This window comes from Megalopta genalis, chromosome 7, assembly GCF_051020955.1.
Source record: "Megalopta genalis isolate 19385.01 chromosome 7, iyMegGena1_principal, whole genome shotgun sequence".
Taxonomy (NCBI): Eukaryota; Metazoa; Arthropoda; class Insecta; order Hymenoptera; family Halictidae; genus Megalopta; species Megalopta genalis.
In genome coordinates this window covers 1,858,480-1,876,495 of record NC_135019.1, presented here as the reverse complement: position 1 = coordinate 1,876,495, position 18,016 = coordinate 1,858,480, and the positions used below count along the sequence as shown (strand labels likewise).

General features: G+C 36.5%; 2 protein-coding genes across 2 annotated transcripts in view; one reads left to right on the top strand and one right to left on the bottom strand.

Moving 5' to 3' along the window:
* The first annotated feature begins 586 nt into the window (after positions 1-586).
* On the top strand, positions 587-6,569 carry LOC117218558 (uncharacterized). The gene is made up of 2 exons (XM_033467058.2): positions 587-1,061; positions 5,485-6,569. Exons 1-2 carry the CDS (start codon positions 714-716, stop codon positions 5,806-5,808), a joined length of 672 nt encoding a protein of 223 aa, XP_033322949.1. The 5' UTR covers positions 587-713; the 3' UTR covers positions 5,809-6,569.
* Positions 6,570-10,728: 4,159 nt separating this feature from the next.
* The window catches only part of Invadolysin (leishmanolysin-like peptidase, invadolysin), a 250,768-nt gene continuing 243,480 nt past the window's right edge, over positions 10,729-18,016 (bottom strand). The window contains exons 12-15 of the mRNA XM_076523715.1: positions 17,823-17,982; positions 17,130-17,296; positions 16,916-17,035; positions 10,729-15,631 (exon numbers count right to left, since the gene is read on the bottom strand). Of these exons, the coding sequence (XP_076379830.1) occupies positions 15,476-15,631; positions 16,916-17,035; positions 17,130-17,296; positions 17,823-17,982 (603 nt within the window). The 3' untranslated portion in view covers positions 10,729-15,475. The remainder of the gene's footprint in view (positions 15,632-16,915; positions 17,036-17,129; positions 17,297-17,822; positions 17,983-18,016) is intronic.

Below are 18,016 nucleotides of genomic sequence, written 5' to 3'. Positions count from 1 at the left end.
TTGAACGAAATATTATTATTTTATTATTATATTATTATTATATTATAATAATAATATTATTATATTTTATTATTATATTATTATTATATTATTTAACCGAAAACAACCAGTAGTTATATTCCTGTATTTCTATTTTCTATTATCTCTAATACAAAAATATACAAATATAATATTTCGTTAAATTTCCGTTTAAATTTCCCTAAATTGGATCTAAAATTATCCACAGGCATGCATAGAAATTATCGTTAAAAATTGCGAAGAAAATTTCACATTTATCGCGGAAAAGCTTCGAACCGACCGAACAATGAGAAAACACCGCGATTAATCGCCGTCCTAAAGAATCTCCTAAAAGCGAACGGAACGCGGTCGAGTTAATCGGAAAGTTGAAAAAAATTGGTTTCCGTCCCTAAACGTCGACTCAGGCCGTCGACGCGCGGCGCGGCGCGACGCGGCGCGTTGAAAAACTGGACAAAACGTAAGCTGCCACCCCACCGTCGATCGTGCGTGCGTACGTCCGATTGTTTATACAATGGCATATATAAGCTCGAGCCACGAGAGTTTGACAATCTCAGTTCACGATCTCGGGCTTATCGTAAGCATCGACGCGCACGCTCCGGTCCGATCCAATTCGTTATCGCACGGCGTAAAATCTCATCGTCGGTGTCTCCTCTCGCTCGAATCAGTGCCCCGACCCCGCGATCAAAGTTCGAAGCATGATCGGCCGTTGTTCCTGCATATTGTTGTCGATTCTGGCGGCCGTTTCCGGCATGCCGAGACGATCCACGAGATCGACGGTGCCGTCCTGGCACCTGCCCTGCGGCGAGGAGATCGAAATGGAGCTTGCGACCATCGAGAACTTCGAGGAGGAAGTGAAGTCCAGCTTGGAGCGCCTCAGGCTCCAGCACCGGCTGACCATGGCCGATTACTTGTACCGCGACTACGAGTACCTGTACGAAAGGGTTCGGATCGGTGTCCACGACCATCAATACATCCCCAACTGGGTGCCCGGCAAGAACGACGTGAACAAAATCAAGAGGCTGGTCGACGCCAAGCCGCAAATGGTAAGCCTATCTCTCGATTGTAACTCTAGAGACTCTCGCGGTCGACGTTTCTGGCCTGTCGCGACGTTCTTCTAACGTTACTCCGCGAACACAGGGGTCTCTCTGCTGGCTCGACGATAGAACTACCAAGCCCTAAGTCAGGCTAACGAATAATCCACCGTTCGATTTATTTCATTTCTTTGTCACGTTTCGTACACGATCGAACTTCGAAACGCGAACGTTTGGTAGTGTAGTTCGCTCGTTTCTTCCGAATGGAAAGAAAATTTGATTCTCCTGTTCTCGAAATAGAGTGCTACGAACACCTTTGAGCCTGGTTATTCGTTTAAATGATCGTTCTTCGACTCGTTTTTATCGTTTTACTCGTCGACCGAATTTATTTAGACTGCTCGCAACTTTTATTTTGCGAAACGGTGTACGAGGAAAGTGAAGGAAATATTTGGTAGACGAGACTGTTAAAGGAAAGGATTTATTTAGCACTTATTTGTCAGTTATTATTGTTTAGTTATTTATTTTAAGAGAAATCTCTTGGCGTCCGAAACAGATTTCTTTAAAGTAACCTCGGCGATCAACGCGTTCACGAAACAATGTCTAGATCCCTGTCAATTTTCTTTCGTTCGCTTCTATTTCTAAATTAGAATCACTTATTTCTCGGTTATTATTATTTATTTATTTGTTCAAGAGAAATCTCTTGGCGACCGAAACAGATTTCTTTAAAGTAACCTCGGCGATCAACGCGTTCACAAAACAATGTCTAGATCCCTGTCGATTTTCTTTCGTTCGCTTCTATTTCTAAATTAGAATCACTTATTTCTCGGTTATTATTATTTATTTATTTGTTCAAGAGAAATCTCTTGGCGACCTAAACAGATTTCTTTAAAATAATCTCGGCGGTCAACACGTTCACGAAACAATGTCTAGATCCCTGTCAATTTTCTTCCGTTCGCTTCTATTTCTAAATTAGAATCGATCCTCTCATTTAGTCTTAGCCCGAATACAGCAATGTCTCTCTAATTGACTATATATCTCTCTGATTGACCATAAAAATGGACAATTTGGGAAGAGAAGATACGATTATTCGAGCCCTGCGGTTCATTTTTATAGTCACAAATTGTCAACAACTATAAAAACGAGCTGCAGGGCTCGAATAATCGCATCTCCTCTTCCCAAATTGTCCATTCTTCTGCACAATCTCAGCGTCAATTAGGGAGACATTACTGTCTCTAGCAAGGTAAATCGCAGATCGCCGTTCAAGCGCGAGCCTAAATCTCGTCGATTACTCGGCGCCGAATTTGCTCGAGCGTCGCGTCCCGCGCACTTCCCGAGCGACGATTCATATTCTATTTGCCGCGAAGCATCGATTCGGCATATTTCACGAGAGGCAAGTTTCGCGAAAAATCCCCCGTAAAACATTTGCCGTCGATTCCGACCGCGAAATTGTATCCGAGCGCGCGAGGATTCGCGCGAGTCTCGCGAACTTTCGAATCTCCCTCCGCGAAACGGTTGATCCGCGGATTATCGGAACGAACGAACGAACGAACGAACGTCCTTTGTGTCGCCGGCGATTATTAAGAACGTCTGCTCCCCCGCCTGCCCCATGCCTGGCCGCCGCCTATAAATATTCATCGGGGCGCGGGGCGAGCGTCGAAACGGAAGAGAGGCTGCTCGGATGCATCCTCGTCGAGGAGGGACAGGTGAGGGCCGCGACGGAGTCGCGCGCAATTTTCCGTCCGCGATCGGTTTGACCATTCGTCGTTGCAATTAATTAACGCAACGTTAAATAACAAATTTTAATGAGACGGTAATTATTATAAAGTAGCAGGCGAGCAGAAGCGCGCGCGGCTGTTCGGGAAGTTTGCGCGCGCAATGCAGGTCCAGGGTACATCCCGCTCATGTTAGCCGGGTCGCGCGACTGCGTAATCACGCTTGTCGTCCGCCGCGATGCGTGCACTCTGATAACGCACCCGTGATAACGTAACGCGGTACTCCCTGATATTTATACCGCTTCCCCCGCCTCCCTTTCACCGGCCGCGAAATCATTCCGCATCAGCACGTTCCGCAGACCACGCGGTCCTTGACATATTGCACTGGCATTCCTCCTCCTCCTACTCCTCCTCCCCCCTCCGCCCCCTTCGAGAAATCGCATCTATTCATCCTTTGCCGGCCAGCGACGACGCGTCTTTGCTACCAGTTTTCGCTCGCCGACGCCGCGCCGCGTCGCGCCGTTGACATAAGTCGAACACTATTCGACGGAATATGTTTAAAAAAAGAAAATTATGAATATGTCAATATATTCGACACAAGTCGAATTTTCGCTCGATCGACGCGTTTCGAAGAAATTTCAATTCGTTCGATTGAGAACTTCGAGCACGAAGATTCCTTCGAAAGCTCGAACAGCTTTTTTCTTCTTTCTCTCTGAGGCGTTTGCGGAGTTGTTTCATTAAGTACCGAAATCGTACGTTCGCAGTTTTAGAAGCTCGAGTTTTCGACGCGCGTTGAATTTCATTTCGCGTCGTCAGGCTCTGGATGTTCTTTGTTACAACGACGTGGGTAGAAGGTTAATAATAAAGATTCGCTTCGTTCGAGCCTTTTAGAATGTTTATCGCATACCTAAAATTGTCACGGCGCATTTATTTTATATTTAAGCGCGGAGAAAATGGATGAAAGTTCGCGATGCAGTTTATTCTGTTGCCTTTTTTAACGTTGTCGCAATTTTTCTACGAGCAAACTGCTGAAATTATTCTAACGTCGAAATTTATTTATTCTATTATTTATTCAATTTACTAGCGGAAAAGTCGCGATTCGTATATTACAATAGATTCTTAAAAAAATCTTACGCGACAATGGCGGCGAAAGAGTTTTAGAGGCGCGCGCGCGACGTCGTGGGAAGATCGCAACAGAGAAATTGTTTCGTGACGAAGAGACGGGAATGTCGCGTTAAAAATTGTGGCGACGAAATGGAGCGGGATTCGAAAGATGCGCACAATAGAGCGACACGAATGCTACACAACGTAATCAAAAGATTGTTCGAGATGTTGTCGACCCCCGTGCGTTTCTCGGGTTACCGGCGTACTGCAAAATCTCTGATTTCTTTTCGTGTGCGTTGCAAAACAGATTTCTTGAAAGTTATAAATGTACCACAACCTGTGGCGTTAAATTACCGACGGGAAAAATGGACCGAGAATTATCCTAGAATTCTCGCAGCCCTCGTCGCATCTCTTATTCGAAGAAACTTGAAAGGGAAAAATCGATAGATCCGTTTCTTATTTTTTCTGCAAATAAATAACTGTTCGTTTCACGAAATAAGAAGTACCGAATATTAGTAATAATGTTAGTAAATAATGTTACTACATATTAGCGGTAATATTGTTGAATAATATTACTGAATATTAGTGATAATATTACTGAATAATATTGCTAAAAATATTAGTGATAATATTACTACATATTAGTAATGATATTATTGAATAATATTGCTAAATATTAGTGATAATATTGTTAAATAATATTACTGAATATTAGTGATAATATTACTGAATAATATTGCTAGAGATATTAGTGATAACATTACTACATATTAGTAATGATATTACTGAATAATATTGCTAAATATTAGTGATAATATTACTACATATTAGTATTGATATTACTAAATAATATTACTAAATATTAGCGATAATATTGTTAAATAATATTACTGAATATTAGTGATAATATTACTGAATAATATTACTAAATATTAGAGTGATAATATTACTACATATTAGTAATGATATTACTGAATAATATTGCTAAATATTAGTGATAATATTACTACATATATTACTAAATAATATTACTAAATATTAGTGATAATATTACTGAATAATATTGCTAAATATTAGTGATAATATTACTGAATAATATCGCTAAATATTAGTGACAATATTACTACATATATTACTAAATAATATTACTAAATATTAGTGATAATATTACTACATATATTACTAAATAATATTACTAAATATTAGTGATAATATTACTACATAATATTACTAAATAATAGTAATAACATTACTAAATAATATTATTAAATATTAGTAATAATATTACTAAATATTAGTAAATGATATTACTAAATATTAGCAAATATTAGTAAATAAACAGAATAATCATTTGATCGACGAATGGTTTCACCGTCTGCCGCTTCCATAGTTTGCTCCTTTCTGACCCACGATCGCCAATTTTCGTGCGTCAATCAGCAACAAAACTAGACTCGATCGAATCCTCCGACCGCGAAATAAACGATCGCGCCGCGATCGCAAAGAGGAAATAAAACCGCTGTTTAGACCTTCTCGATCGAACCGTCTCGATCCGAGCACATTCGCGATCGTCGAAGACAACGAACGGAGTGCAATTACATTATTTACCCTTTGAATTGCAGATCGCAGGCCACTACCCGAAGATGCACACGGACCTGCAGAAGTTCGCGGTGGCTTTCGAGGAATTGGTGGCGGACGAAACGAACGCGGAGATCCGCGACGCGCTGGCGACGACGCAGTCCTATTTGACGGCGATGCTCTGCGAGGTGGAGACCAACATCGTCACCCTGCCGGCCCTCGAGATGCCGACCAGGGTCGAGAGGAGCATCATGAAGAGCACCGATCGAGAGCCCGTCGACGACACCAGAAGGCTCGTCCGCGATTGGGGCGTGCTCCTCAAGTACAGGGACTACCTGCACGCATGGAGGCACGTTTTTAACGATTAGAGGAACGGCCGAGCAACGAGACACGTCGGTGAACGTTGGGGGGCGAACGTTGAAGCGCGAAAAAAACGAGAAACGGGGATTGTCCGCGATAAAGCGCGCGACACCATCGACGAAAATCGTGTAAATCGATTCCGAATGTACGACGTAAATTGACTTAGCGCCCTTATCGCCGTGCGATCGGCACCCAGGGCCGTGTTACAATACGCATGACTAGACAACGGCCGCTGCTGCTGCTGCTGCTGCTGCTGCGTCGGAGTCATTCGCGATAATCGCTCAAGATAATCGAATCATTGCGAAACGAAACCTGGCGCGTTACGGTCCCAGGTTAGATATTCTTCTCGGTTATTTATTTCACCGGTCTTATTTATTGCGATCACTAATCCATTCGCCGTTTAGCATTTATTTATTTATTCGCGCGGAGCGAGCCGTGCTTTTATTTATTTAGAATAGCGATTATTTATTATATCGATCATCCACGTTGGTACCTTCTCAGCCCGCCTTGCACCGAAGGCGGCGCGCAATCGTAATTGTGATAAACAATTCCCGTTGTGGGAACTTGTTTTCTTTTACCTTTTTTCTTCTTTTTCTTTTTTTCTCCCTTTTCTCGCATGGTCCTGGACCAGCGATCACTATTAGCGCTTAAGGTATTTATGAAAGACAATAATTGTAACGAACTCTTCTACTGTACAGTATTACGGAGCAAATGCTTATAATGTGTAGATACCAGACAATGTATATTTCTAACTTATTATTGTATTTAATAATTTATTACCGGATTTTATATAATATATTTCGTAATTTATAGAGCGAACTGTTTTCTTCCGAGATTCACCCTTCCGTTTACCTTTTTATCCTTAATTGACCGCGCCCTGTTTGGAAACGAAAATGGACGATTTGGGAGAAGGAGGTGCGATTATTCGGCTCGTTTTTATGGTTATTGGCAATCGGTAACTATGGAAACGAGCAGCAGGCCTCGAATAATCGTTAATAATAATAATATAATATAATAATAATAATAATAATAATAATATAATATATAATATAATAATAATAACATAATAATAATAATAATATAATATATAATATAATAATAATACCATAATAATAATAATAATTACATAATATATAACATAATAATAATAATAATTATTATTTACAAGCTGAGGGTCAATTTGCGAGAATTTACTGTAGTAGATAACCCTTTAACGCTTCGTTTATCACGCCAACAAATTCAAAAATGGAATACAAATATTTATTTTGAAACTTGAGAAAATAATTCCATTGTTCACATGATGTCTCTTTAATTGACGTCCAGATTGTCCACAAAAATGGGCAATTTAGGAAGAGCAGAAACGATTATTCGATCCTTGCGGTTCATTTTTACAGTCACGAATTGTTAATAACTATAATAACGAGCTGCAAGGCTCGAACAATCGTATCTCCTCTTCCCAAATTGTCCATTTTTGTGCATCAATTAGGGAGACATACCAAAAGTCTCCCTAATTGAGCCTCAGCTTGTACACTAAATTCTCCCTAATTGACGCTCAGCTTGTAATAAAAAAATGAACAATTTGTGAAGAAAAGGTACGATTATTCAAGCCTTGCACCTCGATTTTATAATTAATAACTATCAGCAACTATAAAAACGAGTCGCGAAGCTTGAACAACCGTACATTCCTTCAACCATTCCATTTCCCAAATTGTCCATTTTTGCGAAGAGAAAATTTAGTCTACTTGCAACAAATTCTGGAATATCCATTTTTGTGCACTATCTGAGCATCAGTTAGGGAGAGACATTACAATAAATTCTCCCTAATTGATCCTTAGCTTGTACACTAAATTCTCCCTAATTGACGCTCAGCTTGTAATAAAAAAATGAACAATTTGTGAAGAGAAGATACGATTAATCAAGCCTTGCACCTCGATTTTATAATTATTAACAATCGGCAACTATAAAAACGAGTCGCGAAGCTTGAACACCCGTATATTTCTCCGAATATTCCTCCGAATATTCCTCTTCCCAAATTGTCCATTTTTGCGAAGAGAAAATTTGCAAAAACAGATGCAGGAATCTTTTTGTTTTTTTGCCATAAAAATGCTACTCTTCTTTAAAACCGAATCTCCGAGACAGAAGAAAGGATCGCCGGAGATTTGCTGCCGGCAGAATATTCGTGCGACGAGTCATGCGTGGTTTGTAATCCTAGGCTATCATTATCGCACGTTCCTGTTGTCACGTCGCTGTCGTGTTGCTGTTATGTCTATGCGGCGCTACTTGTTGCTCTTATCAGCGCCTCTTCCCGAGACCGAATGTGTTCATTGTCTCGTAGGATGCTAAATAGTGGTGTCCGAAACTAACATTTAGGGAATTGAATCGATCGCGATTCTGTCTATCGTGATCCTAGAACGATAAGCATAATCTGCGTTTCAACGTTCGCCTTGTAACATTACGAAATGCGTACAATTGGCGCGACAGTCTCTAATCGTTTCTACTGTCCGTGTTTATGAGTTCGTTTTATCAGTCGCGGGTCGTATCGTATCGCCGCTAGGATTCCCCAGGTGGACTTATTAAAAGTATACAGGAAAGTGACTCAATTTATTCGGTTGCGAAATAGATACGTGTTGTATGTGTATGTACAGTGAGTAAAGGCAACGAAGAAGGATTAGTTTGTAAATGATGACAATGCTGGAATATAGGGCGGGGAGTTTCATTTTATGATTTAATGACTTCGGGTAAAAAGACGGAAATAGATTTATACTTTGCATGGGATGTAAACTAAAATTATATATTATATGTAATAATATTATAAATAATAATATAATATTTAATAATATTATATGTAATAATATTATATGTAATAATATTATATGTAATAATATTATATGTAATAATATTATATGTAATAATATTATATGTAATAATATTATATGTAATAATATTATATGTAATAATATTATATGTAATAATATTATATGTAATAATATTATATGTAATAATATTATATGTAATAATATTATATGTAATAATATTATATATAATAATATTATATTTAATAATATTATATATATAAAATTTTATACAATTATAATATAAAATAAAATATTTGAACGTATACAAACTGTGGGCTTTAAAAATAGTGGACCGCTGATTAAACTTTTCTGCGTCTATATTGCGCAATAAATCCGGATAAAATAACGCAATAAATAAATATCTTTAAAAAGCAGTGATTCGAGCTGCATTGTTTAAACTTTTGTCCTGAGTGCACGTAGAAAAATATGAACGGTACAACTTTTTTTTTTCTATTATCGTGAATGATGGTCTTTTATACAATAGGCATCCGACAGAAATTGAAACACGCGAGGCATCTAGCGGCGAAACGCATGAATTAAACTACTTTTTATGGAGAGAGTAGACGCATAGGAAAGTAGCATGAAATTTAGTAATTTTGAGAATTGAAAAAATATCTTAAGAATATGATAATGTTCAAAGCAAACTTCTGTGTCCATCTTAAAAAAAGCAAAACAACTTATTGTTAACAAAGAGAAAAGTGGATATTATGTGTGCTCTATAAATTTTGGAAATACCGCAATTTTGCAATGACAAACCGCTCAAACTAATGGTGGAATAGACCATAGACATATTTTTCTCGAATGAGAAAAATAATATAATATAATATATATTATTATATATATATATTATATTATTATATTATTATATTAATATATATAATATATATATATATATATATATACTATAATATAATAATATAATATCGTGAAACAATATATGCACCGCAGACGACCTCGTCTGTGATATGCACAAACTGAAGGATAAACATTGCCAACAAATGATGAATACTCCAGAGTTACCAACAGACAATACATATGAAATCACAAGAAATTTTTGTTATTTACTCTGGTAAAAAATATGTTAACAGTATCGAAACGTTTTGGGGGATGTGATCTATTTAGGTGAATATGTAAGTATATAATTAACAAAATAGCGAAACTTGTACTGAAACGTGATTAGTGGCGCTATCTAGCGGGGAGAAAGTACTATACGTTTAATTTATCTCTTTCAACTAGATTCCGATAAATTATTAAAGATTATTATTTGTTGTAAATAGTTTTACTGCAGGCACAGATATACTATAATCATTATAAACAATAAATTGTTCCAACTAAATATTCCTTACGGAAGAATAGTTCGAGAATATGTGATATGATATATTAATAATATTTATAATATTTATTTTAGTTCAACGTAGAAAACGAAATTGAGTGCGCAATATTTTTCTGGAATTAATGTTAGTTAAACAATCACAATTAGAATTGTGTACTATCAAAATTTAACGAAATTACTTTTAATCATATTTCAGCGGTTGATTAATAATAAATAATGTTTTAAGAATGAATAAACTGAAATAAATCCTTAACAAAATTTAAATGTTCATATCTTACAATTAATTTAATTGCAATGTAAATAATTATTAATAAATAATGTTGAAGGTAAAATTACTTGGTTACTTCTTGTTATTTATTGGAGAATCGATGTGTGCGCTATAATTGTGTTGTAATTCAAGTACTTTGCACAACACTTTTTAATTCAACTAAATTAATAATTAACACTAAATAACATACTTACAACAATTTTTCAATAAGCCATTTGATCTCAAAATCAAAAGAAAAGGACTCAGCTTTATTTATACTATAATAATAATATACTATAATAATATACTATAATAATATACTATAATAATTCAAATACCATTTAATTTATGCGTTTTATGAAAAACTATTAAATAGAAAAAGTTGCACGATTTCAAGGATGGCAAATGATGGCGTGAATCCTTCCTCGGTGTACAAATCATTCACGACAAAGGGGTTTTGTTGATGCAAATAAAACACATTTCAAAGTCAGCGTATTGTTATAAAATTTGTATTATAGTTTACATTTTCTACATATTATATCTTACAATACAACAACGCGTGCTTTGATTTTTAATTCTGCCTATAATGACATTTTACAAGAACAACGTACGTCCTTCCATTTAAACGCCATTTTCTGGGTTATAAAAACTCAGTTACAATGTACAATTATTTTTATATATATATATAAAATCTGCTTTGTCCTAAACGCGAGGGCGTTTCATCCTCTCAGACTGTTTCACACGGAACAATCGGAACAAGGTGTATGTATGTATATGTCTGAGAATGGCATAATGCGTTTTCGATTAAAATATTCGGTTCTTCTAAAAATTTTGCGTCTACCTCAAAATCGGGAAAAATACGCCTCGACAGCCCCGAGCTCTTAGTAAATCCTATGTACAATATGCATTTGAAGGCATTTAGACATTCGCGCTCGCGCACACGCACACTTGGACACTTTTCATTCTGCTTGTTTCCCAACAGAGCTTTGCATTACTATTGTAATTGTACAACATTTCCGACCAGCGTTCATAGTTTACGACACTCGTCCGCGCTGTAATTCGAAGCGGGAACAATAATAACATTAACATTGTACATAACATAATGATTTTAAGAGAGTGCAGTAATTGTTACTCGTACGCATACCACGTGTCAACTACGAAACTATATGTCTAAAATTTCAATCGAAATTTTATAGTTTGCATTTACCAAAAAGAAAAAAGAAAGGAAAAAGTAAAAAAATTATCTACATATTTTACTGCACGAAATATTACCGCATTACTGCACCCTGGAACAGTGTTTCAAGATATCATTCCTCGTATACAATTGTTTTCATTTTAACCCGTTCACGTTGACGCGAATCTTCCTTAATGTTAGAACGGAAAGAAATTCGCCGCCGCCTTAAACTGCCGACTTTTATGTAATTCTCATTTCTATAAAAAGAAAACTTCTGGAAAGCAGAATTTTTAGTAGTAACAATCAAGTTGCTTCGGTGATTGAAAACAAGATGAAATTGAATTCAGTTATATTTAATTCTCCGTATTTAAAATCTTCCAATAATCTTTCGCGAACTAGAAATGCATGAAAATCCACTGTCTACTTATAAACGGTAGCTATTTACAGCTAAAAAATTATTTGATATTCGGTTTATCGTTTACATCGCGTGCGATATGCATACATATATGCCAATGCAGCCGAAATTTGTGAGCAAACATCAACGTAGAATGCGTTTCCGTGTGAGAAATTAAGAAGAGTATAGGAATAGTCATATATACATACAGGGTGTCCCAAAAATGTCTCGCAATCCGAAACTGGCGGGTTCCTCGGGTCATTCGAAGCAACATTTGTCAATCCTTTGCACTTGAGTGGTGACTCTGACGCACCACTAAAATTGTTACACCACGTGTCAAAATAATTTTTACATTGTCAAAGCTTAGATATAAAAGATTGTTAAAAGCCTAACTGTTGTATGAGTCACAAGACTCATTTTCATATGCATGAAATGAACTTTATTATATAAAATGGAAATACTATAAGTCAGAGAAGTTAATTTAGATTTACAAAATAAAATGGCTTCGAGTGCAAAGGGTTAATATATATATATGTCCCAAAAATGTCTCGCAATCCGAAAGTGGCGGGTTCCTCGGGTCATTCGAAGCAACTTTTTCCTTTACAAAAATGTTCTCCGAGGCACCGTTAACGAGTTATTAACGAAAAACAGTGACCAATGAGAGACGAGCTCGGCTGGCGCGAGGCGATCGCGCCAATGAGCGGAACTGGGCTTCGCGCGCTGGTTGGCTGGGCCGCCTCGCGTCAGCCGTACTCGATTCTTATTGGTCGCTGTTTTTCGTTGATAACTCGTTAACGGTGCCTCGGAGAACATTTTTGTAAAGGAAGAAATTACTTCAAATGATTCGAGGAACCCGCCATTTCCAGATTGCGAGACATTTTTGGGACACTCTGTATAAATCTATTTCCATTCCCACGCTCTTAATAATATCGATGGTCGTTTATCCATAATTGACTTACCGACGGTAAATACCTCACAGATCTTTAATCGTAAATTAATCGAACATCAATCGATGATACATAATATACAGATGCACTATGTACATTGGCAATGTACGACACGGACAACGCAACTCTCACAAATAATCTTCTGAAATTATGCAACATTCCTTCCGTTGTATCGTCCCTTACAAAATCATCGCAAGCACAAGTTCTGTAGACAGTAGGTTATTGTACAAATATAGACAGTAGATTAGCAAAACACGAACGTATTATTGTATAGTTTACAAACGTATAGCTTACCCCTATAGCATGGGATGTGTACAGTATTCATATTCTTTGTACAAAAAACGCACAACTTTTCGTACGTTCGAGAAAAGAGCTATAGTAACTTTCATCTTAACGTACGGTGGTGGTCTCTCAGCAATGGAATGTAACAAAATTAGTATCAAATGATAGAAATATTGTAAATCTTATGGTATCTAAAGAATTTCGAAACAGGTATACTATGCGGTATTACGCGAATGACTATGCACAAAATCCATCGTGCACAAAAAACACGCGCAAGTAAAGAAATGGTTACTTTCATTTAAAATGTGTGGCAATCTTCCCTTACGTTTTAATACTTCGCTACGTATCATTAATCGCGATATCGCACTTTTTTTTACACCCTATGTAGTCGGGACAGGATTCTATTCATCTATAATCTACTAAATACTTGAATGTTTAAGCAGGTTCCAATTTTCGATAATCGAAACCAGGCGTTAACGCAATAATCTCATAGGCGTCGCGATCTCGAGTTCGATTGCGAGAACGTGTGAGAAAGGTGCTAATTGTTTCGGAAAAAAAATTACCAATCGTTAGACAGAAAAGTGTGTGAACAGAAATAAAAAGGTTTTTCGGTCTATACTTTTATACTCTACAGACTACATGTCGCACAACTTCTTTAGCTAGAGAAATATAGTAAATTCTCCCTAATTTTCCTTGAGCTTGTAACCAAATATGGACAATTTGGGAAGAGGAGATACGATTATTCGAGCCTTGCGCCCCGTTTTTATAACTGTTGGCAATCGGAAACTATAAGAAAGAGTCACGAGGTTCGAATAATTGAGCCGTTTATTTTGAAAGTGGCATAAGTCACTTTATTTTTAAGTCGATATTTAATGTTTAAATTTGTGTAATGTCAAAATTGTTTAAAAATATGGATGCTAACTTTCGAGAAGATTTACTTGTATTTGTTATCTCAGGATATTGATATTTTTCTTGGTATAAATAATTTCGAATAAACATTAAAAAATCACCTCTCTTCATTACGGCAAAGTGACTTATGCCACTTTCAAAATAAACGGCTCAATTGTATCTCCTCTTCCCAAATTGTGCTCATTTTTGTTCACAAACTGAAGGAACATTGTGGAGAATTTACTATAATTACAACATCGGTATTCCTAAAGAATCTCAATTACGATAACAAAGCATAACGAAAGCTGGCTCCTTCAACGGGAAAAGAATTATACACATCGCGTTAATCTCGATAACGTAATCATAATAATAACAAGAACAGCAGTAACTAGATACCTAAAAAAAAAAATCGTTGTCATCACAAAGAAATTAAGAACTAATGGATATGTAATAATCTCAAATTATTGTGCAGATATACATCGTGATTTTAAGATGCACCGTTGGCAGATAATATTGGCACTTACACAATTTGCTAATTCAAAGAAAGAATCTCTTGTTGTAGCCGCCGCGGACTGGTTTCCTTAACTGGTTAAAAAGAATAGAACCGCTAATCGTGACGTGTAACAAGGTACGTACATACATACAGGGTGTCCCGAAAATGTCTCGCAATCCGGAAATGGGAGGCTCCCAAGGTCATTTGAAGCGACTTTTTCCTTTGCGAAAATGTTCTCCGTGGCTTCGTTTACGAGTTATTAATGAAAAACGCTGACCAATAAGAGGCGAGCTCGGCTTGCGCGCGGCGGCCCGGCCAACGAGTGCGCGGAGCCCAGTTCCGCTCATTGGCTCGGCCGTCTCGCGCCAAATGATCTCGCCTCTGATTGGTCGCCGTTTTTCGTTAATAACTCGTAAACGAAGCCGCGGATCGCATTTTCGCTAAGGAAGAAGTTGCTTCGAATCACCTCAGGAATCCCCTACTTTCGGATCGCGAGACATTTTTCGGACACCCTTGCGATTTCGAAACCATATATTGCCTGAATGGAATGACGAGAATCGAACGGGCAGCGTAGTCCGGTAGGCATAAAAACGCATAATATGTTCGTAATACTAAAAATATGATTGGCACTTCACGAATGCCTCGTCAGATACCTTAATATAAATATAAGAAATTACGCGTTAATCACGCGGATTAATACGGTAGAAATGCAGTACGTGGAATTTAATGCTGATCGCGATCTTCCCGCTCATAGAATCATAAATGTCATTATATCGTTATCGTGTTCGCAGCTTCGTAACGTCGTCCCGACGATAGAAAGATCGCCGAGGCGACGGCGCCCCGCTGTCAAAATATTAAAATAAAATCGCCAACCCCGGCTTCTATTCGGTTTAGGAAACTACTATTTGGTTCCAAAGATATTTTTTCTCGCGTCGTCGTTAGATCCCCGTTAGCCCGCGATTGGAAAGTGCTTTCGTACGACCTTTCGATGACACGCTATATAAACAATTCACCGATCTAATTTGGACGTTGTTAAAAATATTACCTAGCTTCGACGACATATCATCTAAGTACGAAAAAATAGATCAACGTGATTAACGTCGACACGTGCGTCACTCTTCCCGCGGACGCACAGTACAGATGGTCTCTGTGATAGTACGTGGCTGGCGGATGCTCGTCCCCTGGTTTACAATGTTCGTGTTTCTCCATCAGTTCCGTCTGTGGAAGAGAAAGGTGAGGCTCGAAACATTGTTAAAATCTTTGGGCGAATCGTCGTACGTTTGTCACATTTTTCATCGGTTCGAATAATATGGGATAATATTTAAATCTTGGAACAGTGTTATATTTTCGACATATTAAATAATTCTCAGGTTGAAGATGTACTATGCCACTGTATAGTCAACTAGTCAACTAAATAGTCTATTATATAGTCAACATATTATGCACATAATAAATACGATGCACCAATGCATGCACTGTGAATAATATGCGACTGTTAAGAGACGAATTAATACAATCCCTGATAAAAAGTATTCGTCCACCTTTTAAAGTGCAATAACTTTTTTCAAATTGGTCTAATTGACTTGAATCATTTTTTAAGTGTTAAAGTTTATAGTACAATAACTAGCATACCTTTTCATAAGATTCTGCTATTTCATAAAATGACAACAGAAGATAAAAGAGTGCTTTTTTCGGCTCGAAACATTGTTAAGATCTTTGGGGGAATCGTCGTACAGTTGTCTCATTTTTCACCGGTTCAAATAATATATAATAATAATTTTACTATTTAAATCTTGGAACAGTTATATTTTCGACATATTAAATAATTCTCAGGTTGAAGATGTACTATGATGTACTATGTGTGGGGATTTGCTATGCCACTGGTCTACTATATAGTCAAAATATTATGCAATAATAAATACGATGCACAAACGCGTGCACTGTGAATATATGACTGTTAAGAGACGAATTAATACAAAAAAGTATTCGTCCACCTTTTAAAGTGCAATAACTTTTTTCAAATTGGTCTAATTGACTTGAATCATTTTTTAAGTGTTAAAGACACTAGTTTATAGCATTATACAATAACTAGCATAGATATATTGTATATATTATACAATAACTAACTTTTTAAGTGTTAAAGACACTAGTTTATTGTATTATACATTGACTAGCATATCTTTTTTAAAATTCTGCTATTACATAAAATGACAACAGAAGATAAAAAGCACTAGTTTTATAATAAGTTTGCATATAAATTACCGAGATGTACCAAATGCATAATGCGTTTAAATTTTCATTCCAGGTGCAGATAAAAAAGTTGAAAAACGAGTGTTGTTTATCTTTTGTTGCCAGTTTATGTAACAGCAGAATTAATTAAAAGAAGTTTCAAGTCTTTTAAAGAAAGACTCAAATCAATATTAGACCAATTTGAAAAAAGTTATTATTGCGTTTTTAAAAGGTTATCGAGTACTTTTTGCCATGAGTAGCAGCCATTCCTACCTGACATATATCTCGACACGGAGGACAGATTAAAGCACCCTTGTGAAGCCATCCATTTTGTATTATCCTAATTGCTATCTCCTGACCAGCATGGTAACAAGTGTAGGTATAGTTTGCTACCTGAAAATAAGAACAGAATTTCCAATATTTTATCCGACTTATGCATATATAGGCAGGATTATATTTTTCATGTCGATCGTAAATGCAAACTGACCATTATATGTAATCTTCCGGATTCACATTTATACTGATAACATCCGGAACCCCAATGCCGCCATTGTCGCGCTTGTGTGCACGTTCTCTCCTCCCACATTTGATTAGTATGATCGAAGCATCTCGAGTGTGGACCGTACTTCTCCAGGGCAAAATTTTTGTCCGGATCTAATCAAAGATTGGGCAAGCGTTAAAATAATACTTAGCAAATATATAGCAGATTTTTTCTACATTTTTTGTAGAAAGTTCAGAAAATTATTAATATTATATATAATAATAAATAATATTAATATATATTATAATATATATAATATATAATAATATATATTTTATATATTATTATATTATAATAATATATAATATATAATATATAATATAATATATTATATATAATATATAATATAATATATTATATATAATATATAATATAATATATTATATATATTATTATATTATATAATAGTAATAAAATTATATATAATAATAATTTTCTGAACTTTGTACAAAAAATGTCCCGGATGTTCAATGGAATTGTTGTACAATAGTAATATATGTATAATAGCAGAAGCAAAGATTTGCTACTATTTGCTACTTACATACATACATTATAATTGTACAACAATTCCATTGAACATCCGGGACATTATTTGTAGAAAGTTCAGAAAATTATTTATTTACTAACGACGCTACTTACGTGGATTATTTTCTTCGTAAAGACAATGAGATCCTCTGACTACAATGTTCAGAGCCCTCCACGTGAATTCTTGGATGTACGGGCAATAATCCGCCAAAGATACTGAACCACCGTAGTACGGCACTTCCTCGGATGGCACGTGTGGAATCGAATCGAAGTACTGAAACCCAAGCATCGATTATAAATATATAATA